The 22,022-nt window shown below is 49.2% G+C and overlaps 1 protein-coding gene across 2 annotated transcripts in view; it reads right to left on the bottom strand.

Moving 5' to 3' along the window:
* Positions 1-22,022, bottom strand: part of adgrb3 (adhesion G protein-coupled receptor B3) — a 142,962-nt gene that overhangs the window by 28,077 nt on the left and 92,863 nt on the right. For both annotated transcript variants that reach the window (XM_084709211.1, XM_084709213.1), the window contains exons 14-18: positions 20,794-20,896; positions 19,116-19,159; positions 9,951-10,077; positions 7,650-7,753; positions 6,125-6,227 (exon numbers count right to left, since the gene is read on the bottom strand). In XM_084709211.1, coding sequence (XP_084565337.1) covers positions 6,125-6,227; positions 7,650-7,753; positions 9,951-10,077; positions 19,116-19,159; positions 20,794-20,896 — 481 coding nt within the window. The remainder of the gene's footprint in view (positions 1-6,124; positions 6,228-7,649; positions 7,754-9,950; positions 10,078-19,115; positions 19,160-20,793; positions 20,897-22,022) is intronic.

Genomic DNA, 22,022 nt, shown 5'->3' with positions numbered 1-22,022 from the left:
CCGTGCAAAGTGATCTTGTAGGGTCCACTGTCCTGTTAGTGTAGCGATGAGAAGTGCATCCTGTATACTCTTGAAGGACTCACCCAATACTCTTGGAGGACTCTCACTTAGCCAGTCAGCGTCTTCACGACATGGGTGACTTGTAGCGTCTGCCTAGCCTGCTAGGGGCTTCTTCTCGCTCTCTGCTTCATACTCATTCGACGACAGAGAGCGCTACTGAAGAGCCTGTTTCAACACGATAATGCTTCCCTCTCCAGCCCTTGGGTCTGAGCACTTGCATCGCGATACGACTGCAGCTGCTAGCGCAACGTGCTAACAGACCGTCGTTAGCCAACACGCGACGGCATGGTGGAGCCCGCTTTAACTAAATGGAAGTGGGCCATTTAGAGAGGGGAATTTGTTGTTGAAGGACACCGGGTAAACTCAGATTAGAGGCAGATTATGCCAAACTGACATTGAGGCCTGGGTGCCTCATCCGGTAGGCAGTTGTTTCTGTGGCCCAGTCGGTCGTAATGAGGTGTAAATATAACAAGGTTAGGGGCCGTCACTGTCAGCGCTGCGAGTCTGGCTCTGTTTACAACCCGGACTCTGTTTGTTTTGTGTCTAACTGCTGCCATTAACTATGACAAAGACAGAGGGAGAGAAAGGGAGGGAGGGAGGGGCACAGGCACTGCCTACTCCCAAGGGGGACACCTCCACAACAAAGAGGATGATTTCTGTTTGACGATGAGCAAGCGTGGATCTATAAACAGAAGAGCCCAATTACACAGCCACGTGGCGGCAGGATAGGGGAGTTGGGGAGGGAGGCCAACATGGCCGCCGTGGAGGGCAGGATAGGGGAGTTGGGGAGGGAGGCCAACATGGCCGCCGTGGAGGGCAGGATAGGGGAGTTGGGGAGGGAGGCCAACATGGCCGCCGTGGAGGGCAGGATAGGGGAGTTGGGGAGGGAGGCCAACATGGCCGCCGTGGAGGGCAGGATAGGGGAGTTGGGGAGGGAGGCCAACATGGCCGCCGTGGAGGGCTGCGCGGCCACGAAACCCTCTGAGTCCATCCTGTCCTCCCTCTGCCTGCACAGCACTCATACAGCGCTGCCCAGACTAAGGCCGAATCCCAATACTCCCCCTTACCCCTTCCCCTTACCCCTTCCCCTTCGTTTTGCGCGTTCCCGTGAGAGCTAGTGGTGTCCCAATACTCTTTTTGAGCTAGGGGAAGGGCTAAGACTAAGGGGTATACACCCCTTGAAAGCAAGTGAGGTCGGGAGCTTACTTGAAACCGAGGGCTATGTGAAAACTGCGCGACCGGCAACAATGGCGGCAAGATCATCCAGAGAGTCCGCTAAATATAATATTTTCGGCTTAATTAATTGATTAAAAAATTATGACAGTCTTGTTTTGTGTTATATGCAGTCATGAACATATATATTTGCAACCATTTTCCTAATTGAAACGTTTCTAAAAATCGCTAGTTTGGTACGCTAATATTACAGTGCTGAATTGCACAACAGTCCCGCTTCTCTCTGACTAGCATGTCTACAGTTTAAAGTAAACTCCATTAGCAGCGAATTTCGTTTAAATCAGTGCATAACACTACTTGCTTTGGAGATATCGATGCGTGCTAGATGACGTACCTGTAACCAAGTGGTGTCCCATTTCTTAGGGCTATGTAGCCCTTGCCCCTTAGTTTCGAGGGCCAAGGGCTAGGGGTAAATTAAGGGGAAGGGGTAAGGGGAAGGGGTAAGGGAGAGTATTTGGATTCGGCCTAATACCACAGCACAGCACTCACACATTCACATAGCAACATGAGAAGAAGTTAGGGAGAGGAATAGAGAAAGAGAGAGAGAGAAAGAGAGAGACAGAGAGAGAGAGAGAGAGAGAGAGAGAGAGAGAGAGAAAGAGAGAGACAGAGAGAGAGAGAGAGAGAGAGAGAGAGAGAGAGAGAGAGAGAGAGAGAGAGAGAGAGAGAGAGAGAGAGAGAGAGAGAGAGAGAGAGAGAGAGAGAGAGAGAGAGAGAGAGAGAGAGAGAGAGAGAGAGAGAGAGAGAGAGAGAGAGAGAGAGAGAGAGAGAAAGAAAGAGAGAAAGAGAGAGAGAGGGAAGAGAGAATAAGAGGGTGGGAAAGAGAGAAATCTAATAATAAATGCGTTGCCGTGGCAGCCCTAGCTACAGCACCATGGAGACAGGATGGATGCAGCCTATAGCAGAGCTAGCTCTCCACCAGCATAGCTACTGTGCTTCCCTCCAGAATCTACCCTGACAGGAAGTGAGAAGCATGAAAGGCAGTCAAATCTAACTGATGTATAGCCAACGGACTGTACATTACACCGGTGGCCTTTATGAAAGAGCGGATATCTCTGACTCCACACTGGAGAAAACTGTAAAAGAGGCTCTGACAAGCACTGCTGCGGTTTCTCCAGCCACAAAGTTTCATCCCCAGATCAAATCTTCAATTTCAAGTCCTTAAGTCCGCTCGAAACTCAAAGAGGCATTGACCTCAGTGAGGGTGGTTTGTGGTGGTACAGATCTGTGCAAACCCCATGGTTTCTGGGGTGGAGGCAGTGTGGAGATGAAGATGACGCTAAGCTGGGGGAGTGTGTCGTGGGGCACACCGTCAGAGTGGAAGGAGCTCCACAAGGACGCTGATTCAATCTGACAGGCCTTCAAAAGCCCCCGGCAACGCTCTCTCAGAAACCATGACCGAGCTGGGACAACAGCAAGCATTTACAAACACAACAAGAACCCGACTCCAAGCTTTAACCGTGACATGGAGAAGGATTTAGCTGAAGGTCAGGTGTGTGAAATGTATATTAAAATGTGTATCATGTGGAAAGTACAGCATAAATATCCTGCTGTGGAGAGTTTTTCCTGTAATTCGATAGTGAGCGTCACGATACGGTTTGTATTTCACCAGGCACAGCACAACAACAGCAACATCTCAGCTGCTGTGCGACAATTAGAACTACAATATCACTCAGTCCAGTACCACAAAAACACCTTGTGAGATATGACATCATCAGGTGGACATCATCCCCATCGAGAAACGAAGAGTGGGAGATGAGGCGGAGTGACTGCAGCGACATTCAAACACTCAAACAAAAACCAACCATCAGCTGCTGGAACACATTTAGGCTGACTGGTTTTTAAAGACCATTTTACAGTGCAAATCAGAACATCGGAATCACAAAGAGCTCACCAGCGTTCATCCCTCCTCAGTGCCTCATCTCTCCACAGTGCCTCATCCCTCCTCAGTGCCTCATCCCTCCTCAGTGCCTCATCTCTCCACAGTGCCTCATCCCTCCTCAGTGCCTCATCCCTCCTCAGTGCCTCATCCCTCCTCAGTGCCTCATCCCTCCTCAGTGCCTCATCCCTCCTCAGTGCCTCATCCCTCCTCAGTGCCTCATCTCTCCACAGTGCCTCATCCCTCCTCAGTGCCTCATCCCTCCTCAGTGCCTCATCTCTCCACAGTGCCTCATCCCTCCTCAGTGCCTCATCCCTCCTCAGTGCCTCATCCCTCCTCAGTGCCTCATCTCTCCTCAGTGCCTCATCCCTCCTCAGTGCCTCATCTCTCCGCAGTGCCTCGTTCGTTTACTAAAATGGAGGCAGAGCCGACCAGCAGAGCTGAGGTTTAGCTATAATTGAAACAAGTGTGGGACAGGGCAATGTGTCCTTCTGTAAGGCAGCCAAACCTCTGAGAGCAGCATCTGTGAACTTCAGATCCACTGTTAAATAATCATCTACGAGCTGCCAAACCATCCACTTGGATTGAATGAAAAGACCCTGAAACTGTATACGGAAAAAAAACCCTGTATCAACATTCATCCATTGCCTCCACAAGTTCTCCCAGTGATGCAGTGTTTCCAACTAAAAGCACTGCTTTCATCACTGCAAATGGGCCCCTCCACCAAGGGAATGAGCATAAGTTCATTAGCTGCTGACATACATCTGCATCATGTCTGCCGGAGACAGAATGTCTGCCCTTCTCCTTCACTGCCTCCCTCTCTTCATCTTACGCTCATCCTCCACTCCTCTAATTACCCACACTCCTCCTCCTGTCCTCTTATCCTCCTCCTCTCCTCTCCTCTCCTCTCCTCTCCTCTCCTCCTCCTCTCCTCTCCTTTCCTCCTCTCCTCTCCTCCTCCTCTCCTCTCCTCTCCTCCCCCTCTCCTCTCCTCCTCTCCTCTCATAAAATCCTAAATCCGGTTTATACTACAGTACTACAACACTACTCCTCATCCTCCCCTCCTCATCGTCTCCTCATCCTCATCCTCTCCCTCATCCTCTCTTCTCCTCTCCCCTCTTCCTCCTCCTCCCCCTCCTCCTCCTCCTCGTCTCTAGCTACTGCAGGCCTCAGATGGACTGGGATGGCTTGTTAATGACCGCTGTGTTGCTCCCTTCGATCTCCAGCTGTGAAGCCAACATCTGTATTTCACCCGAGCCTGGTCTGACCACGTCCCTCTTTCCTGCGTGTTCTTTCATCTTCTTTATGGACCCTTTTTCTTTGAAATGGAGGTTCAACATCACTGGAATACACCGTGCCAATGGGGGGAAGGCGGGTGTGTGGGGGGATCTCAACACAAGGACTCTAGTACTGTCTTCAAATAATGGTCCCATTTGCTGCAAACCTGATTCTCCCACATGCATCTCAATCCGCACCTTCTAAGACAAGATTTATTTTCTTTCTTTTTTGCTGGTGCAGCAGCAGCAGCAGCAAGATTAGAACCAAACCCGTCTGAATGACAGCTAAAGGATTGTACCCAGGCGTCATGCCCAGATCCTGGAGGTGGCTTGCCCCAAAGGAATTGAGGGGCACATGGTAAGGTGGAGTCCTTTTGCCTTGAGCCCTGGGTGCATGTGGTGAGACACACAGGGGTCTGATCTGCAGGTACGCTGGCCGTGAACCCTGAATGTGTACCCTGGATGTGTACCATAGATGTGTGCCCTGAATGTGTACCCTGGATGTGTACCCTGGATGTGTACCCTGGATGTGTACCCTGGATGTGTACCCTGGCTGTGTGCCCTGGATGTGTACCCTGGATGTGTGCCCTGGCTGTGTGCCCTGGATGTGTACCCTGGATGTGTACCCTGGATGTGTGCCCTGGATGTGTACCCTGGATGTGGATCCTGGATGTGTACCATGGATGTGGATCCTGGATGTGTATCCTGAATGTGTGCCCTGGATGTGTACCATAGATGTGTGCCCTGGCTGTGTGCCCTGGCTGTGTGCCCTGGATGTGTATCCTGGATGTGTACCCTGGATGTGTATCCTGGATGTGTATCCTGGATGTGTACCATGGATGTGTACCCTGGCTGTGTGCCCTGGCTGTGTGCCCTGGATGTGTATCCTGGATGTGTACCCTGGATGTGTACCCTGGATGTGTATCCTGGATGTGTACCATAGATGTGTGCCCTGGATGTGTGCCCTGGATGTGTACCCTCGATGTGTACCATGGATGTGGATCCTGGATGTGTACCCTGGATGTGTACCCTGGATGTGTACCCTGGATGTGTGCCCTGGATGTGTACCCTGGCTGTGTGCCCTGGATGTGTACCCTGGATGTGTGCCCTGGATGTGTACCCTGGATGTGTACCATAGATGTGTGCCCTGGCGTGGCGAGCGGGAGGTTCTGCTGGGGTAGAGAGGAGCCTGTGTTTACACTGCGTGCCCCAACCCAACAAAAACAACTCTGCTTTTCACGGCTGTCAAAACATTCACCCCCCTTCCCTTAGGACTCTGCCATGTTCCTGTGTGCCAAGATAATGTGCTAAACGTGCTAAAAATAGATGTTGTGAGAGCTAACATCCATATTCACACAAGTCCACATGCAACATATCCTCTGCTCTGAGATGCAGTCATACTGTTGGTTTATGAGCATTGTCTCACTTTGTGATTACTGAATGCGCTTGTGATAACACCGTTTGTGTTGCTGAAAACGAACACGGCTATGCAATGCACAGATGGTGTGTACAATGGACTTGTTCAGGAGTGGGAAAATGTGTTTCAGGGAAAGTTATTCATTACTGCAAAGTGATTTTAGGTAGGCTGTGTATTTTGCTCACAGAGCAACACAGAACCGCAGAAGGTATAAATATGCAAGGTGCATTGTGGGGGGACATATTTTGAGAGACTTACCGCATTCTGTGTCTGCGTTTGTCCCACCAGGATCAGGATATTGGAGCAAACTATGGACAGGCAGAAATTGATCAGGATGATCGATCGCTCAGATCGGATATATCTGGAAGACAGAGAACATTGATCCACCGACAGTTAATCAATACAACTGTTCACTTTTAATTCAACTCGATAGCTACACCCCCCATGAGACAGATAACCCACATCAGAAAGTGTTCTGCCAGATCCCTTTCACAACTCTTAGGGCCCTATCTTGACGATCTGAAACGCAAGTATCAAAACGCAAAGCGCAAGTAACTTTGTGGGCGGGACTCCGGCGAGGTTGTTATTTTGCCGGCGGGGTAAATGACTTTGCGCCTGGCGCAAATCTAAAATGGGTTTGTCCGAAGTAGCTACCTTACTAATGGGTGTGGTTTGGGCGTAACGTGCAATAAACCAATCAGAGCGTCATCTCACATTCCCTTTAAGAGCAGCGCTTGTTCCATGGTGGATTGCTAGTATAACGGCGGATTTGCCAGGCGCATGCCAGGAGCGGTTCACAGCCGAGGAGACCGACGTTGTCATTAGGGCCGTAAAAGATAGAGAAGTGACATTGTATGAGAAAGGCAGAGCAGTTTTCTCATTGCACTAAATTTCCTGCTCATGCTGCTCATTCAAATTCTTATTCTTATTTTTATATATTTTTTATTTTTGTAATTGTTATATTGTTATATAATTGTTTAGATCTTAGAATTTGTTTAACTATTGTACTTTTTTACTTAATTTAAGACCAGTATATGTTTATTGTTTGCACCTTCCTGCTACAGTAACATGCAGTGTTTGTGTAACATAGGCTACATGGCGAATAAACCTAATAAATTCTGATGATGGAGATGGGAGAAGAAACCCATTCAAATTAGCTTCAGTTAAACAGGCGTGGGAGTGGAAGGAAATTGACACAATTGTCACAAATCAAGTTCACATACATAGAGATTTCTCATAAAAAGCTTTTTTATAATCATTGAAGAAATGTAACACGCCATAAATCAAAACAATGTAACGTAGCTTCGCAGAAAGAAGACCCTGGCCTCGCCAGTAGTGCGCACGGACCAAGCTTGCGCCCTAATATAGCATCTGAATAATACGCCATTGACTTTAGACCACGTTTTTCCTGGTCAGTGGCGGAATTGTTTTTCTAAAACTGCAAAATAGCACCAGGGAACGTTTGCGCCGGAATACGCCTCCTTTTTTTGCTGAACCGCCCCGGGAGCGCAAAGTCAGTCCAACAGACAGTCTTGCCTGGGCCCGGGACAAGAATCTTAAATACCCCCCCCCCCCCCCCTGTTTCCAGATCTCCCCTTTTCCCTTGCTCTTCCTCTCCTCTGCTCCAGTTCCCCCCCCCCCCCCCACCCTGGGCCCGGGACAGCAGACCGTCTGTCCCCCCCCTGTCGGCGGGCCTACAGGTGTGTTTGCGTGCATGCGTGTGTGAAGGTGTGTTTGCGTGCCAGCCTGCTGGGATGCCAGCGTCCCCAGCAGGGGGTCGTACCTCCACAGCGCAGCGTAGACCACAGTCAGAGTGATGAGAGCCAGACAGGACAGGCCACAGCCCACGATCAGCGTCACCGACGGCACCCCAGAATACTCCATAGCCTGTGGGCGGTAAGACAGCAGGGTTACCACAGCTCACTATGCACCTCAACACGCCACACCACGCACCGCACCGCACCTCAACACACCACGCATCGCACCACACCTCAACACACCACACCACGCAACACACCACGCACCGCACCACACCTCAACACAGCACACCACGCCCCACACCACACCTCAACACATCGCATCGCACCATACCACGCACCGCACCACACCTCAACACACCACGCATCGCACCACACCTCAACACACCGCATCGTACCACAGCAAACATTGGCAACTAGATCTGTCGTGGCACACAACTGTATCTGCAATTACATTACACTGACTAAGATCTGATTGGTGCCCTGCAATATCTGACCACAACCACAACCCAAACAACGGTGGCCATTTTGAAATGTTTAGATCAATACCTGTACTGATTGGTTTGAGGTGTGTGTGTGTGTGTGTGTGTGTGTATGGGGGGGGGGGGGTCCCTCGCTTTTCAGTAGACTGTGCAACACAATCCTGACAACACAGGTGATGGATGCAGCAACATAGCAGATGCTTGGATCATGATCACAATCACAATCACGATCAGTATCACGATCAGTATCACGATCACAATCACAATCACGATCACAATCACGATCACGATCACAACCACTATCACAATCACTATCACTATCACAATCACTATCTCGATCACTGTCGAGCCCCCTCCACCCACGCTCCTTCCTGTGTCTCCAGCCCCTCCATGTCCCGCTGAAGCTCCCCAGCCCAGCAGCTCGTGGGTATGGACCCATTCTCCCCTTGTCCTCTCATTTGTGCGATTCAATCAAGTCGTGGTCAACTGCTACTAGAATCCAAACGGTTAGACTAGGAGGTCATCAGAGCTGTCGTGTCAGCTGCATCTACTATGGACACATCTAGCATGAACCACATCTAGTACAAACACATCTAGCATGAACCACATCTAGTACAAACACATCTAGTATGAACACATCTAAGGGGTCAGATGGCTGAGCGGTTAGGAATTGGGCTATTAATCAAAAGGTTGTTGGTTCGATTCTCGGCCATGCCAAAGAACGTTGTGTCCTTGGGCAAGTCACTTCACCCTACTTGCCTCGGGGAGAATGTCCCTGTACTTACGGTAAGTCGCTCTGGATAAGAGCGTCTGCTAAATGACTAAATGTAAATGTAGTATGAACTACATGCAGTATGAACCACATCTAGAACAAACACATTTAGTATGAACCACATCTAGGCATCTGCTGTCTCTGCTAAGCTCTGGTTCTACACTAACCCAGGTAGACCACAGAGACTAGCCCTACACTAACCCAGGTAGACCAGAGAGACTAGACCTACACTAACCCACGTAGACCAGAGAGACTAGCCCTACACTAACCCACGTAGACCAGAGAGACTAGCCCTACACTAACCCAGGTACACCAGAGAGACTAGCCCTACACTAACCCAGGTAGACCAGAGAGACTAGCCCTACACTAACCCAGGTAGACCAGAGAGACTAGCCCTACACTAACCCAGGTAGACCAGGGAGACCGTTCCCTGACTCCACAGTACAGTTGTAACTGTGTAATGAGTCCATTAGGTCTGAGAGGAGCTGACCTCTGTATTTGCTAGATTATGTTAAATGAAATAATCCATGCTACAATAGATGCATGAAGTTACATGTGAAATTAAAATGAACAGAAATTCTTGATAAAATTATTTAAAAATGTCACATTGGTGGGCCATTGTTGGTTAGCTACTTTAACTACCTGGCCTTGTTCTAGGCACTGTGGGCATATAAACAGAGTAAAATACACATTCTTACGTCATAACTCTTCTTAACTGAATTGCCATCGATTGATGACCAGAAGACACATTAAACAACCTAAAACTGAAACCGGACAACACACGCACAGGCCCATGCAACAACACCACCACCACCACACCCCCCCAACACACACACACACACACACACACACAGACACAGCATACACACGCACACGATCAATCTCTTTCTCACACCATCATCTAATTCACCATATCGAGCAATAGAAATATTCAGACACTTCTTGAGCATGATGCTGCGAACAAATCAATTAAAATCCCAATTAAAGAATTTGCATGACAGGCACACACACACACGCGCTCACACCTGCCGTTGTAGACATGGCGTTAGTTACAAAAAGTAAATCGTACTTACTATTTCTCTTGGTTGCTGGGCCAAAATGGCGAAGGTAGATACACGATCACACAAGCATTTCGTATGGGAGGCATCTGTAAGCACAGTTTTACATCCTTTGGCAGACCAGGTTCCCCAAGAATCGTTCCTGCAAGGAGAAGGTACATAGCATCAATTCCATCGAAATCTCTACTTAACAACATGACGAGGACAATGTCGGTCGGATTTGTATTCGCATTTATGTTTCTTTTAATATATTTACCGGAAAGCTCGCGATTTAACTGCGTATAGACAGATCGACACGGTATTGGAAAGCTAAGATAAGCATTCAGCTCGACCAGAGAGAAAAAAGGAGAGAGAGAGAGAGAGAGAGAGAGAGGAGGGGGAAGGACTCACGGAGCTGTCCATGCCAGACTGGTGCTGATTGATTAAATTCCTATATTCACCGCTAAAACAGCAACTGCTCTCACAAGCCTAACATAGTAAATGTTCTTATGATAGTCATAAAAAGATATTATCTATACCTATATTTATTATTGCGAATTGAAATCCGATAGAGGTATTTTTCTCCGACCGTCTTTACCGTTTTTGCCTTTTTCACTCCCTTTCCTTCACAGCTTGTTTTCCGTACTTTCTTTTTTCCGGTTGATATTTTTCTCCTTAGCTGTTCTCATTAGCGACTTTGGATCCTTCCTATGGGGAATTTTCACCCTGGAAACGGTGGACGGCATCAGATTAATACTCCTCTCTGCATGGTGCACGAGCGGAGGGGAGGTTTGTTCACACATTACAAAAATAATCCGCTTCGGATCTTTTTGATTAACATTTGCTTAGATCATCCACTGCATGTACCGTATTTTCTCACTATTTCTAAATTACTGTCTTGCCGGAATCGACATTGTCCTTTGTAAACAATTTTCCAAAAAGCATTGCAAGACATGACTTCACCCCACGGAAACGGTCGGATGGTAGATGCCCATTTTTCCCTCGTTCTGGCAGGTGAAAGGAAACGATGGCGCGCGCCTGCTCTATCTGACACAGGCATCAGCCTCATCCCCCTCATGTTGATGCCAAACTGAGCAATAGAAAATACCATCTCACTGTATCTCTGCTGGAAAAAAGAAATATATCTTGGTCAATAAAGAATATCTGCTGTGGATCCTACAAAAATCCCCAATCAAATGACTTATTTTACATGAACGTGTTCAACTGTTGCTGCTGTGTTTCTATAATAGACAGGTTGTTTCTATAGTAGACAGGTTGTAGCTGAATAAAGCACATGTGACTTTATATGTTGGAGCCAACACAACAGTGCAAAATCATTCCTATCTGTCACCTGATCAACCGCACACCAATTGCCAATCTATGCTAATAATATCATATATAAGATCTAATCTATATGGTCAATGTAGTAGTCATCAACACAGCCAGACCATGTGAATGTCAATACTAGGTTCCTGTCAGAGAGATGACCACGTGTTCCTTAACCTAAGTCAGCCCTCTACACCAGCACGGTCTGACTGAACCAGCTAACCTGCAATCTAGCTAGCCTTCTCAAAGCTACGCGCACTGACGTGTTAGAGCAAGCAGTAGCCATCTTTACTGTACCATTCACTGAAATAGCAACAATAATATCTACTCTCATATCCACTGTCATATCTAATTCTTCTATATGATGTATTGTGATATTGAATGTCTCATCTACTGTACTATTCACTATTCACTGTACTGTTCACTTTTATGACTGCATTGCACATTCTTATTCTTCTAGATTCTATTTGAGGTTTGTTTTTATATTGAGAAAGGTGGATGATGAGATCATATTAAACAATATAAAAATCATGATTTCCATGTATATCTAAAGAACAAAAGCCAATTATTTGATCAAAATGAGCATATTCTTTTGATTTCACTTCGCTAGAGTGTAATTAGATCTAATTGGATTGCTATTGTGTGACATTTAGAACCATTGCTGAACATTATCACATATTAGCCCACACACACAGGCAAAGATATTCCTGCATCGAACACTTCTAATTCTGACTAATGAATTGGAGTGGTCCAGTTTAAGAGACGGGGTTGTGTGTTTGTGTGTGTGTGTGTGTTTGTGTGTGTGTGTCGTCCCTCTCTGCTACCCTCTCCTCTCAGCTCTCACGGCTGGGTTTCCTCTGACTCCTTTTAGGCAGAACAGCCACAGTCTCCTTAAGATCCCCCCCCACCCTAAGATCTGTCCTTCTCCATAACCAAAAGAAGTCTGCCCCAAAGATTGATTTGCTTTTGAAATCCATTTACTACTGAGATTGTAAAGCCAGCTTGTTCTACTGTAGCAGAATAGTCTCTGGTTATAGATCTCCACACCACAATTTCTTTCATTTGACAGATGCTAACCTTGGCTGGGGTAAGATGAGAGAAGACTTTTAAGATCCCTCATTACGCAGCTCCAGTACTTTGTAGATATAGTGGATATTACCTCCAGCAATTTGTGTAAGATGGACAGAGTCATAAGGCACCTCTTACCCTGTGTCTGCCCCTAACCAGATCAGCTGTCAGCCTGAGATCACAGTACTTCACCTTCACAAGACCCACTCTCTAGAGTGAAAGATGGCATCTCAACATGTTATGACTGTGTTAGTTTCTGTTGAACCCAGCATCAGCAGACCGGAGGAGGGAGAGAGGAGAGGAGACAGAGAGAGGAGAGGAGACAGAGAGAGGAGAGGAGACAGAGGGAGGAGAGGAGACAGAGAGAAGAGAGGAGGGAGACAGAGAGAGGAGAGGAGGGAGACAGAGAGAGGAGAGGAGACAGAGAGAGGAGAGGAGAGGAGACAGAGAGAGGAGAGGAGAGGAGACAGAGAGAGGAGAGGAGGGAGACAGAGAGAGGAGAGGAGACAGAGGGAGGAGAAGAGACAGACAGAGAGAGGAGAGGAGACAGAGAGAGGAGAGGAGACAGAGAGAAGAGAGGAGGGAGACAGAGAGAGGAGAGGAGACAGAGGGAGGAGAAGAGGAAGATGGAGGGAGACAAAATAGAAGGAAGATAAAGGGAGGAGAGGAGGGAGATGGAGGGAGGAGAGGAGGGAGACAGAGAGAGGAGAGGAGACAGAGGGAGGAGAAGAGGAAGATGGAGGGAGACAGAGAGAGGACAGGAGAGAGACAAAATAGGAGGAAGATAAAGGGAGGAGAGGAGGGAGATGGAAGGAGGAGAGGAGGGAGACAGAGAGAGGACAGGAGGGAGACAGAAGAGGAGGAAGATAAAGGGAGGAGAGGATGGAGATGGAGGGAGGAGAGCAGAGGAAGGAGGGGGAGGAGAGGAGAGGAAGGAGGGGGAGCAGAGGAGAGGAAGGAGGTGGAGGGAGAAGGACAGCAGAATTGGCGAGGAGATGAGGAGGGGGGAGCTGATACCTCAAGGAGAAACAAGAGGTAGATAAACAAGAGTTGTTAAAGACCCTGATGCTTCGACGAGCTGCCCACGGCCCTGGAGGCCAATCAGAGAGCGAGGGTTCGAGGAAACAGAATCGTCGGATCATCGCCATGAAGTTCATCTACAGCTATGGTGGGTCAGTGACACCCCAGTGATAATATCTCTCTCTTACTTTGGCTGAACAAGACTGGTCTGCAAGTTGCTCTAAAGCACGTACATCCCTGGTTTATTAACAAGACCAAACCAAGCTTCTGTGAGTCATAAACCATGTAGGCACATGGATGCCACCGTATAAAAGCATGTTTAGACATAACCTAGCAGATGCTGCTGGTAGGATAAGGTTTGGAGACATCATGTGAGCTATTACACAACAGGTTTTCAGGCAACATGTGGACAAAGCTTGTATACCAAGAGTCTGGTTCTCGAAAGGAACTCTCCATCAAACACAGCTTCTGCTCAAGGTCTTGAGAGATGCAACGTGAGAAGTGTTCACTTCAGAAAGAATGAACTAGTCCAAGATAACCTGCCTCCTGAAAAGATACCACAGAGTTTGAGTCACGGCTCGACGACAGGGAGGAGTCTGAGTCACGGCTCGACGACAGGGAGGAGTCTGAGTCACGGCTCGACGACAGGGAGGAGTCTGAGTCACGGCTCGACGACAGGGAGGAGTCTGAGTCACGGCTCGACGACAGGGAGGAGTCTGAGTCACGGCTCGACGACAGGGAGGAGTCTGAGTCACGGCTCGACGACAGGGAGGAGTCTGAGTCACGGCTCGACGACAGGGAGAGGAGAGCGTGGGGTTGTTTGTGATGTCATCGAGTGAACCCAGCATCCGTGTGCACCGTCTCAGCTCTTCTCTGCACTGACGTCCCCTGAAGATGACCTAACCCTAACCCTGAAGATAACCTTCCCAGTTTGTTTCCCCTGTTCGCTTATCTCCAAATACAGGAAGTCAGTCTGGGTTGCCATGGTTTTCTGTTTATCATCACTCCCTGTATTATCTGACAGAACCAAAGTGGAACTAAAGGAGGATCTCCTAACAAGCTGTTGGGATTGTGGGTGTAGGGGTGAGGGTAGAGGGGTGTATGGGTGGAGGAGTAGGGATGGGGTTGTAAGGGTGTAGGGGTGTAGGGGTGTAAGGGTGTAGGAGTGTATGGGTGGTGGGGTGTAGGGTTGATGGTGAAGGGTGGGTGTGTAGAGATGTAGGGGTTTAAACATGCAAGGGTGTAGGGGTGTATTTGTTGGGGTGCAGGGGTGAGGGTGTAAGTGTGGGGGTATAGGAGTGGGGGTGTAGGGGTGAGAGTCTAAGAGTGGGGGTATAGGAGTGGGGGTTTAGGGGTGAGGGTGTAGGGGTGAGGGTGTAGGGGTGAGGGTGTAAGGGTATAGGAGTGGGGGTGTAGAGGTGAATGGGTACAGACAGGTTTCCTAACAGTGTGCTTGTGTACACGACCGCTGATTTGACAGAGTACACATGTTAACTAACAAACTAATGAAGACATGTGGATACATACATCAGATATCAAACAGATTACTGATTAAACCAAACAGTGATACCAGATTAGTGGGAACAACTTGGAATTTCTGATTTGTTTAGAGAAGCCTGTTGCCATAGAGATTAATGAAGCGCTATTATGAATACATGAATATTGTGTTTGGACTGCTGTGCCTGTTGCAGAGAAACAGAATTATGATGAGCTCTATTATTGCCAATAAGAAGAGTACAATATTCATAGAAAACCTCTAGCTGACCCCTGTGCTTGCTCCACATGCTGAAAAAAAAACCCTCTCTTCATCCATCCCTCTCTTCCTCCTTCTCTCCCTCCCCCTTCCCAATCCAGACATACCTCCCTTCACTCCATTTAACCCTGCTTCAGTCCCTTTGTCTCTCTCACTCTCTTGCAGCAGGTATCCATGTTTACCCAGCCCTCCCTCCCTCCCTCCCTCCCTCCCTCCCTCCCTCCCTCCCTCCCTCCCTCCCTCCCTCCCTCCCTCCCTCCCTCCCTCCCTCCCTCCCTCCCTCCCTCCCTCCCTCCCTGCCTGCCTGCCTGCCTGCCTCCCTCCCTCCCTCCCTCCCTCTCCAAGGTCCTGTGAGCGAGGTCTGAGTATCCTCAGAGGGGAGGGAGTCGCGTGCCTCTCATTCAGTGGATATTGAATTCAGTGACCAGGCTTCCTTCATTTCCTTATCTGCCAGTGAGCGCTGGGAGCCCCCCCCTCTGGCTCCTGTATTACTGCAGAGCCACAGGGACATTCACATTATTGTGGGGAGGGTGGTGGGGGGGGGGGGGGGCAGGTTATTAAGATGAAATAGCCGGCATATTCAATAGACAGGGCCGGGAAGCATGCACTCGACTCTTTACAGGAAGATGATGAAGAGGGTACAGTCACCACCGCTGGGACAGTGACAGGGCTGTACGTGGAGGCCTGCGTCAATGTGATCGCTGGCTCGTTCCCCGTAGACGGATGGCATCAGCGAACATGCAATCCCAAGCACACAGACGACATGGTGCGGGCCTCCAGTGCTGCTGCTGCTGCTGCTGCTGCTGTGTCTCCTGTTTAGCCCAGGGCTGTGACCCACGGCTGGACAGATGTTGGTGCCTGCTGGGGGACGGCTCCCAGGACTGGCTGGCCAGGGTTGGGGTGTGGGTGTGTGTGTGTGTGTGTGGGGGTGTGTGGGAGGTGCCTAAGGATCGACAGCTGGCAGGGTTGTCCTGCAGCTGGGCCTCAGGATGTGTCTTGTATTCAGTTTGGGAGCACTCAACTCCAACAGGCATGTCTCACAACACCTGGAGGAGCTCTCTGGGAATATCTAACATGGGGGCCCATACAATGTGATGGTCTGTCTAACATGGGAGTCTATCTAACATGGGGGTCTATCTAACATGGGACCTATCTAACATGAAGGTTTATCTAACATGGGACCTATCTAACATGGGGGTCTATCTAACATGAGGGTCTATCTAACATGGGACCTATCTAACGTGATGGTGTTTATAACATGGTGGTCTATATAATGTGATGGTGTATATAACATGATGGTCTATATAATGTGATGGTCTATATAACGTGGTGGTTATATAATGTGACGGTGTATATAACATGGTGGTCTATATAATGTGATGGTGTGTATAACATGGTGGTCTATATAATGTGATGGTCTATATAACATGGTGGTCTATATAATGTGATGGTGTATATAACATGGTGGTCTATATAACATGATGGTCTATAGAACATGGTGGTTTATATAAAGTGATGGTCTATAAAACATCAGTAATCAAACTCTGGCCATGCTGCACTACATTCTAACATTGTAAGTTTGAGAACACATAGTCCCTTCTATTGACCTCCTATGAATGAAATATGATACGATTTCACCGTTAGGATACCTTACAGCTTATGTTATTGTCTACCACAGGTTCCATGAGTAACTGTGGCTGGGCAGGTTCATGAGGATGAACCGTTGTGCTAACACCTGCTGCAGCTGTGGTAGTGCCCGACTTGACCTCATTATCAGGTGTTCAGACACATCCAGAGTGATGAGTTCTCACACTCCCTCCCTCCCTCCCTCCCTGGTCCACACTCCCTCCCTCCCCCCCTCTCTTCACCAGCCTGCCTCTCTCCCTGCCCTCTTCCTTCCACCGGCCTGCCTCCTCCTCCCTCCCTCCCTCTCCCCCTCTTTAGACCTCACTGCGGGACTCCCTTTCTCAAGAAGGAGCATTGCCAGAGAAGAGGAGAAAAGAGAAGAAGAGGAGGGTGAAAGAACGGCACAGGAGACAGCAGAGGACAAGAGAAACGACAAGAGGACGGAGGGGACGACAGTCGAAGGAAGGCGAGGGGAGGACAAGTTCATTGGCCTGGAAGGGACTTTCTCCTGCTCCTCCCACCCTCCCCCTTCAGGAACCCGACATCCCCCGGTCGAAGGGGGGCTTGCCCCTGTTCCTAGTCAATATCCAACAACGTCACATCGATCGAGCGCTGCTTTCCCTCTGAGCCAGGGCTTTGTGGGTATTCCCATCAGCCTGGCTCCAACACAGGAGCTGACATGAGTGTCTCTGCCACGCTCTCGCTCCCTTTCCACACCCGAGCAGGCCGTGGGGAGGCTGTGGGTAGGACGTGGGCAGGACGTAGGCAGGGAGTGGGCAGGACTAGGCAGGAAGTGGGCAGGACGTGGGCAGGATGTGGGCAGGTAGTGGGCAGGATGTGGACAGGACGTGGGCAGGACGTGGGCAGGTAGTGGGCAGGATGTGAGCAGGATGTGAGCAAGACATGGGCAGGAAGTGGGCAGGACGTGGACAGGACGTGGGCAGGACGTGGGCAGGATGTGGGCAGGAAGTGGGCAGGACGTGGACAGGAAGTGGGCAGGACGTGGGCAGGACGTGGGCAGGACGTGGGCAGGATGTGGGCAGGAAGTGGGCAGGATGTGGGCAGGACGTGGGCAGGAAGTGGGCAGGATGTGAGCAAGACATGGGCAGGAAGTGGGCAGGATGTGGGCAGGACGTGGACAGGATGTGGGCAGGAAGTGGGCAGGACGTGGGCAGGATGTGGGCAGGACGTGGGCAGGATGTGGGCAGGATGTGGGCAGGACGTGGGCAGGATGTGAGCAAGACATGGGCAGGAAGTGGGCAGGATGTGGGCAGGACGTGGGCAGGATGTGGGCAGGATGTGGGCAGGATGTGGGCAGGAAGTGGGCAGGAAGTGGGCAGGACGTGGACAGGACGTGGACAGGACGTGGGCAGGACGTGGGCAGGAAGCCATCTAAGACCACATGTTTGGACCATCTAGTCATTCCAGTCATTCTTTGAAGCGGGTGAGCGGATGGGGTTTGAAACTTTGCTTAGCCAGAAACAAACCAAATTGATGTCTTCACAGTACATATGGTGGAGCATTGTCATGCAAAACAGCTCACACGGGAACGGCAATGAAATGAGCCTGTGCAAGATAACAATGTTCCGTAAAAGGTGTACAAATCTGCCCCGTGTGATTTGCCAACACCCATTTGCTCTGAAACAAATGAGTTTTACAACAGAGTCGGCGCAAAGGGTGTGCAGGTAATTGAATTCCCTGAGAGCTTCACTTAGCTCTGCCGACAAAATGAAAGGATATGCACGACAGTCATTTCAATCCAATAGAGGTCCTCCACAAAGGAAATAATAAGTGGAATGTTCCTTTAATGCCTCTCTGTCTCCTTATTTTATTACACATCATAAAGTAAAAGTCAGACTTCACCTGGTAATTCCCTCTTATTTAGTGGATTTATTCCCCTGCTCTGATTTTAATCTTCACAGGTTCCTTTCATTTTTCACTTCAGCCAAAGTAATTACCCTCAAATACCATCGCTGAGGACAGGTTGCATCCAAGCCTGGCAGGCCTTGGGACTCTCTTTGGAAGAGAGCACTGCCCGGTGACACACTGTCAGCCCCAAACAATGGGAACAACTTTGAAGCTCGAAAACGCAGGACATGTTGAGGTGCATAGTCTCACCGGTATGTTTGCATATCGCAGAGAGTTCATTGTGACAGACACGGACTCTGAGACAGCGAGACATGCAGACAGACAGACAGACAGACAGACAGAGGAGACAGACAGACAGAGGAGACAGACAGACAGACAGACAGACAGACAGACAGACAGACAGACAGACAGACAGACAGAAAGAAGGACAGACAGAAAGACAGACAGACAGACAGACAGACAGACAGAAAGAAGGACAGACAGAAAGACAGACAGACAGAGACACAGACAGAGATAATAAAAGGTAGGGCTCAACTTACACAGCGTTGGAGTCCCACAGTGCGCAGAAGGGACTCATGCTCCCCTGGAAGACAGAAGAGGAAGGTCACCACCAACATGGCGAAAGCATCGACAACAGATCCCTCTCGCATCCACCCTCTAACAGTCTCTGCTCTCAGGTGAGTCCCAGAGGTACAATGACCAACAGCCTGCGCCCACGACACACCCTGCATCACTGCAGAAGCACGCGCGCATGCACGCACAGGGCCTTCGAACCACCGTCTCCCTCATCTCTGCGATTAACCAAAAGCCCCCGGTCATAAACCCCCCACCCCCCCCGTCCTTCCTTCTAACAGGCTGACCTGGTGGCTGCAGTCGCCTGCTGACACAACAGGCAGCTGAGCTACAGGCAACGCCTGCAGATTAATTATCGAACCAATTACCCTCCATTGTTTTGTTGACTAATGTGCCTCTAAACGTGCGGCGCTTTCATTGTGGAGGATTGACTCCACAGAGCTGTTCCCTGAGAGGGAGATAAGGCTGCCTCGACAGAGTCGGACAGCTTGAATCCTAAGGGGGAGCGCTTCCTGCATGTTCACAGTTAGGACCAATAATGAAACACGTGTGAAACGTTTAGCTGGTATAGATTATGTCTGCCGAGAGGAACTCGGAAAGGTGTTCTGTGTAGCTTGTGTTTGTGCTGTTGTCTCGTGTGAGACAAAGTTCAATGGTAAGAATGGATAACCTGATCATTACTCCAGTGTTCACCAGCTTCTACCACAGCACTAACCATACACACTGTGTATGGCTTCTATGGAAGAACCACTGCAAGATGCTATTTATCCTGCTGTATGATGTAGTTTAGCAGGTGATGTAGTTTAGCAGGTGATGTAGTTTAGCAGGTGATGTAGTTTAGCAGGTGATATAATGTAATAGGTGATATAGTGTAAGCAGAGATACAGTGTGGTGCAGTGTGGTAAAACAGTGATGGGTGGTGTAGTGTAGCAGTAACAGGTGATGTAGTATACGAGTAGCAGGTGATGTAGTGTAGTATAAGAGTAACAGGTGGTGTCGTGTAACAGTAATGGGTGGTGTAGTATAACAGTAACGGGTGGTGTAGTGTAACAGGTGGTGTAGTGTAGCAGTAACAGGTGGAGTAGTGTAGCAGTAACAGGTGATGTAGTGTAGTATAATAGTAACAGGTGTTGTAGTATAAGAGTAACAGGTGGTGTAGTGTAACAGTAACGGGTGGTGTAGTGTAACAATAACAGGTGGTGTAGTGTAGCAGTAACAAGTGCAGTGGTGTAGCAGTAACGGGTGGTGTAGTGTAGCAGTAACGGGTGGAGGAGTGTAGCAGTAACAGGTAGAGGAGTGTAGCAGTAACATGTAGAGGAGTGTAGCAGTAACAGGTGGTGTAGTGTAACAGTAACGGGTGGTGTAGTGTCACAATAACGGGTGGTGTAGTGTAGCAGTAACAAGTGCAGTAGTGTAGCAGTAACGGGTGGAGGAGTGTAGCAGTAACAGGTGGTGTAGTGTAACAGTAATGGGTGGTGTAGTGTAACAATAACAGGTGGTGTAGTGTAGCAGTAACAGGTGGTGTAGTGTAGCAGTAACAGGTAGAGGAGTGTAGCAGTAACAGGTAGAGGAGTGTAGCAGTAACAGGTAGAGGAGTGTAGCAGTAACAGGTAGAGGAGTGTAGCAGCTGTATAAAGTGCTCACGTTGGCCAGGTGTGCCAGCTCGATCTCCAGGTGTGACTCAGAGGCTTTGGGCTCCGGGCGCACCGTCACGGCGATGACCTTAGAGTTGACGGCCGTGTGGTTCCTGTGGGCGGGGCGATACAAAACCAGCACAACGTTAGTGTCTTTCTTAATACTTTAACGGAATTTGGCCATCAGATCATCTGTCTCTTGATTCAACATAACATCACACACAGCTGGTAGGTTGGCTGGGTTAAGGTGAGGTGTGTGTTGGGTTAGAGTGAGGTAGATATATGTGTGTTGGCCGGGTTATAAAGAAACAAACCCAGGATGAATTAAATCACGGTGATGTCAATCATTAGCCTGACGTTGTCATACTCATAATTCTAGTCAGAATATGAGTCTGATACCGCTCCCTTGGGCTGTGACTAGGGGGCGTGTTTCAACCGAACCCGGAAAAAAATGCCTCTTCGCTAAATTGGATAGACCTACAACCAATCAGAGCAACGTAATATGTTGTTTGTTGAAAACAAATTCAACCCAAGTGATCTTTGGTGACGTGGTTTATTACGTTACTGTTGATCATCTGTCCATCATCGTATAAAGCCCGCCCTGACAACTAGCAATCCCAGACCCAACTTACCGACCAAAGCTAGTCAATCATCTCCTGAGAGCTTAAAATGAAGGTCAACGCGTCACATGACCACGTTCTTCGGAGGAGACCCAATCAAAGCACAGCGTCGGCTGAGGACACGTGTGCCGTGAGGAAGGGGAACCGACAGGAGGAGTCCTATCAGTCACGGGCGGCCATCTTGGGGCAAGATTTCATGCACCATTTCTGATTGAAACCAGACTGAGCGAGGGGGAACAGGAGCCTGATGTGGGCTTTGTGAGTCACTGCACAGGGAGGGATGCCAAACAGAGGCAATCCAAGAGAAATGCCCGAGTCTCAACACAATTCCCTCTCCCCGCAAAGCATCTACACTCCCAAAGTAAGAAAAACCCTCCCACTAACTTGGAATGACAGTTCTCCATTTGTCTCCCGGGGTGTCATTCAGGTGTGAACATGGATGGGCTCTGGGTCCCTGACTGGGAGCAGGGCTCGGTGCCTTTGTGAGTGCTACCAACCATCAGATGAGGATGAGATCGGGTGGAGGGGGGCTAGGCTAGGCTAGCCTGGGTTGGAGGAAGAGGCTCCGTTGCGACGCGTGGAATAACGTGAGTCGCTGAGCCATTTCCAGAGACACGCC

The sequence above is a fragment of the Hypomesus nipponensis genome, chromosome 11 (assembly GCF_054491055.1).
Source record: "Hypomesus nipponensis isolate SF chromosome 11, ASM5449105v1, whole genome shotgun sequence".
NCBI classification, from domain to species: Eukaryota; Metazoa; Chordata; class Actinopteri; order Osmeriformes; family Osmeridae; genus Hypomesus; species Hypomesus nipponensis.
Note: the sequence above shows the minus strand (reverse complement) of the source record. Positions and strands in the feature narration are given on the sequence as shown.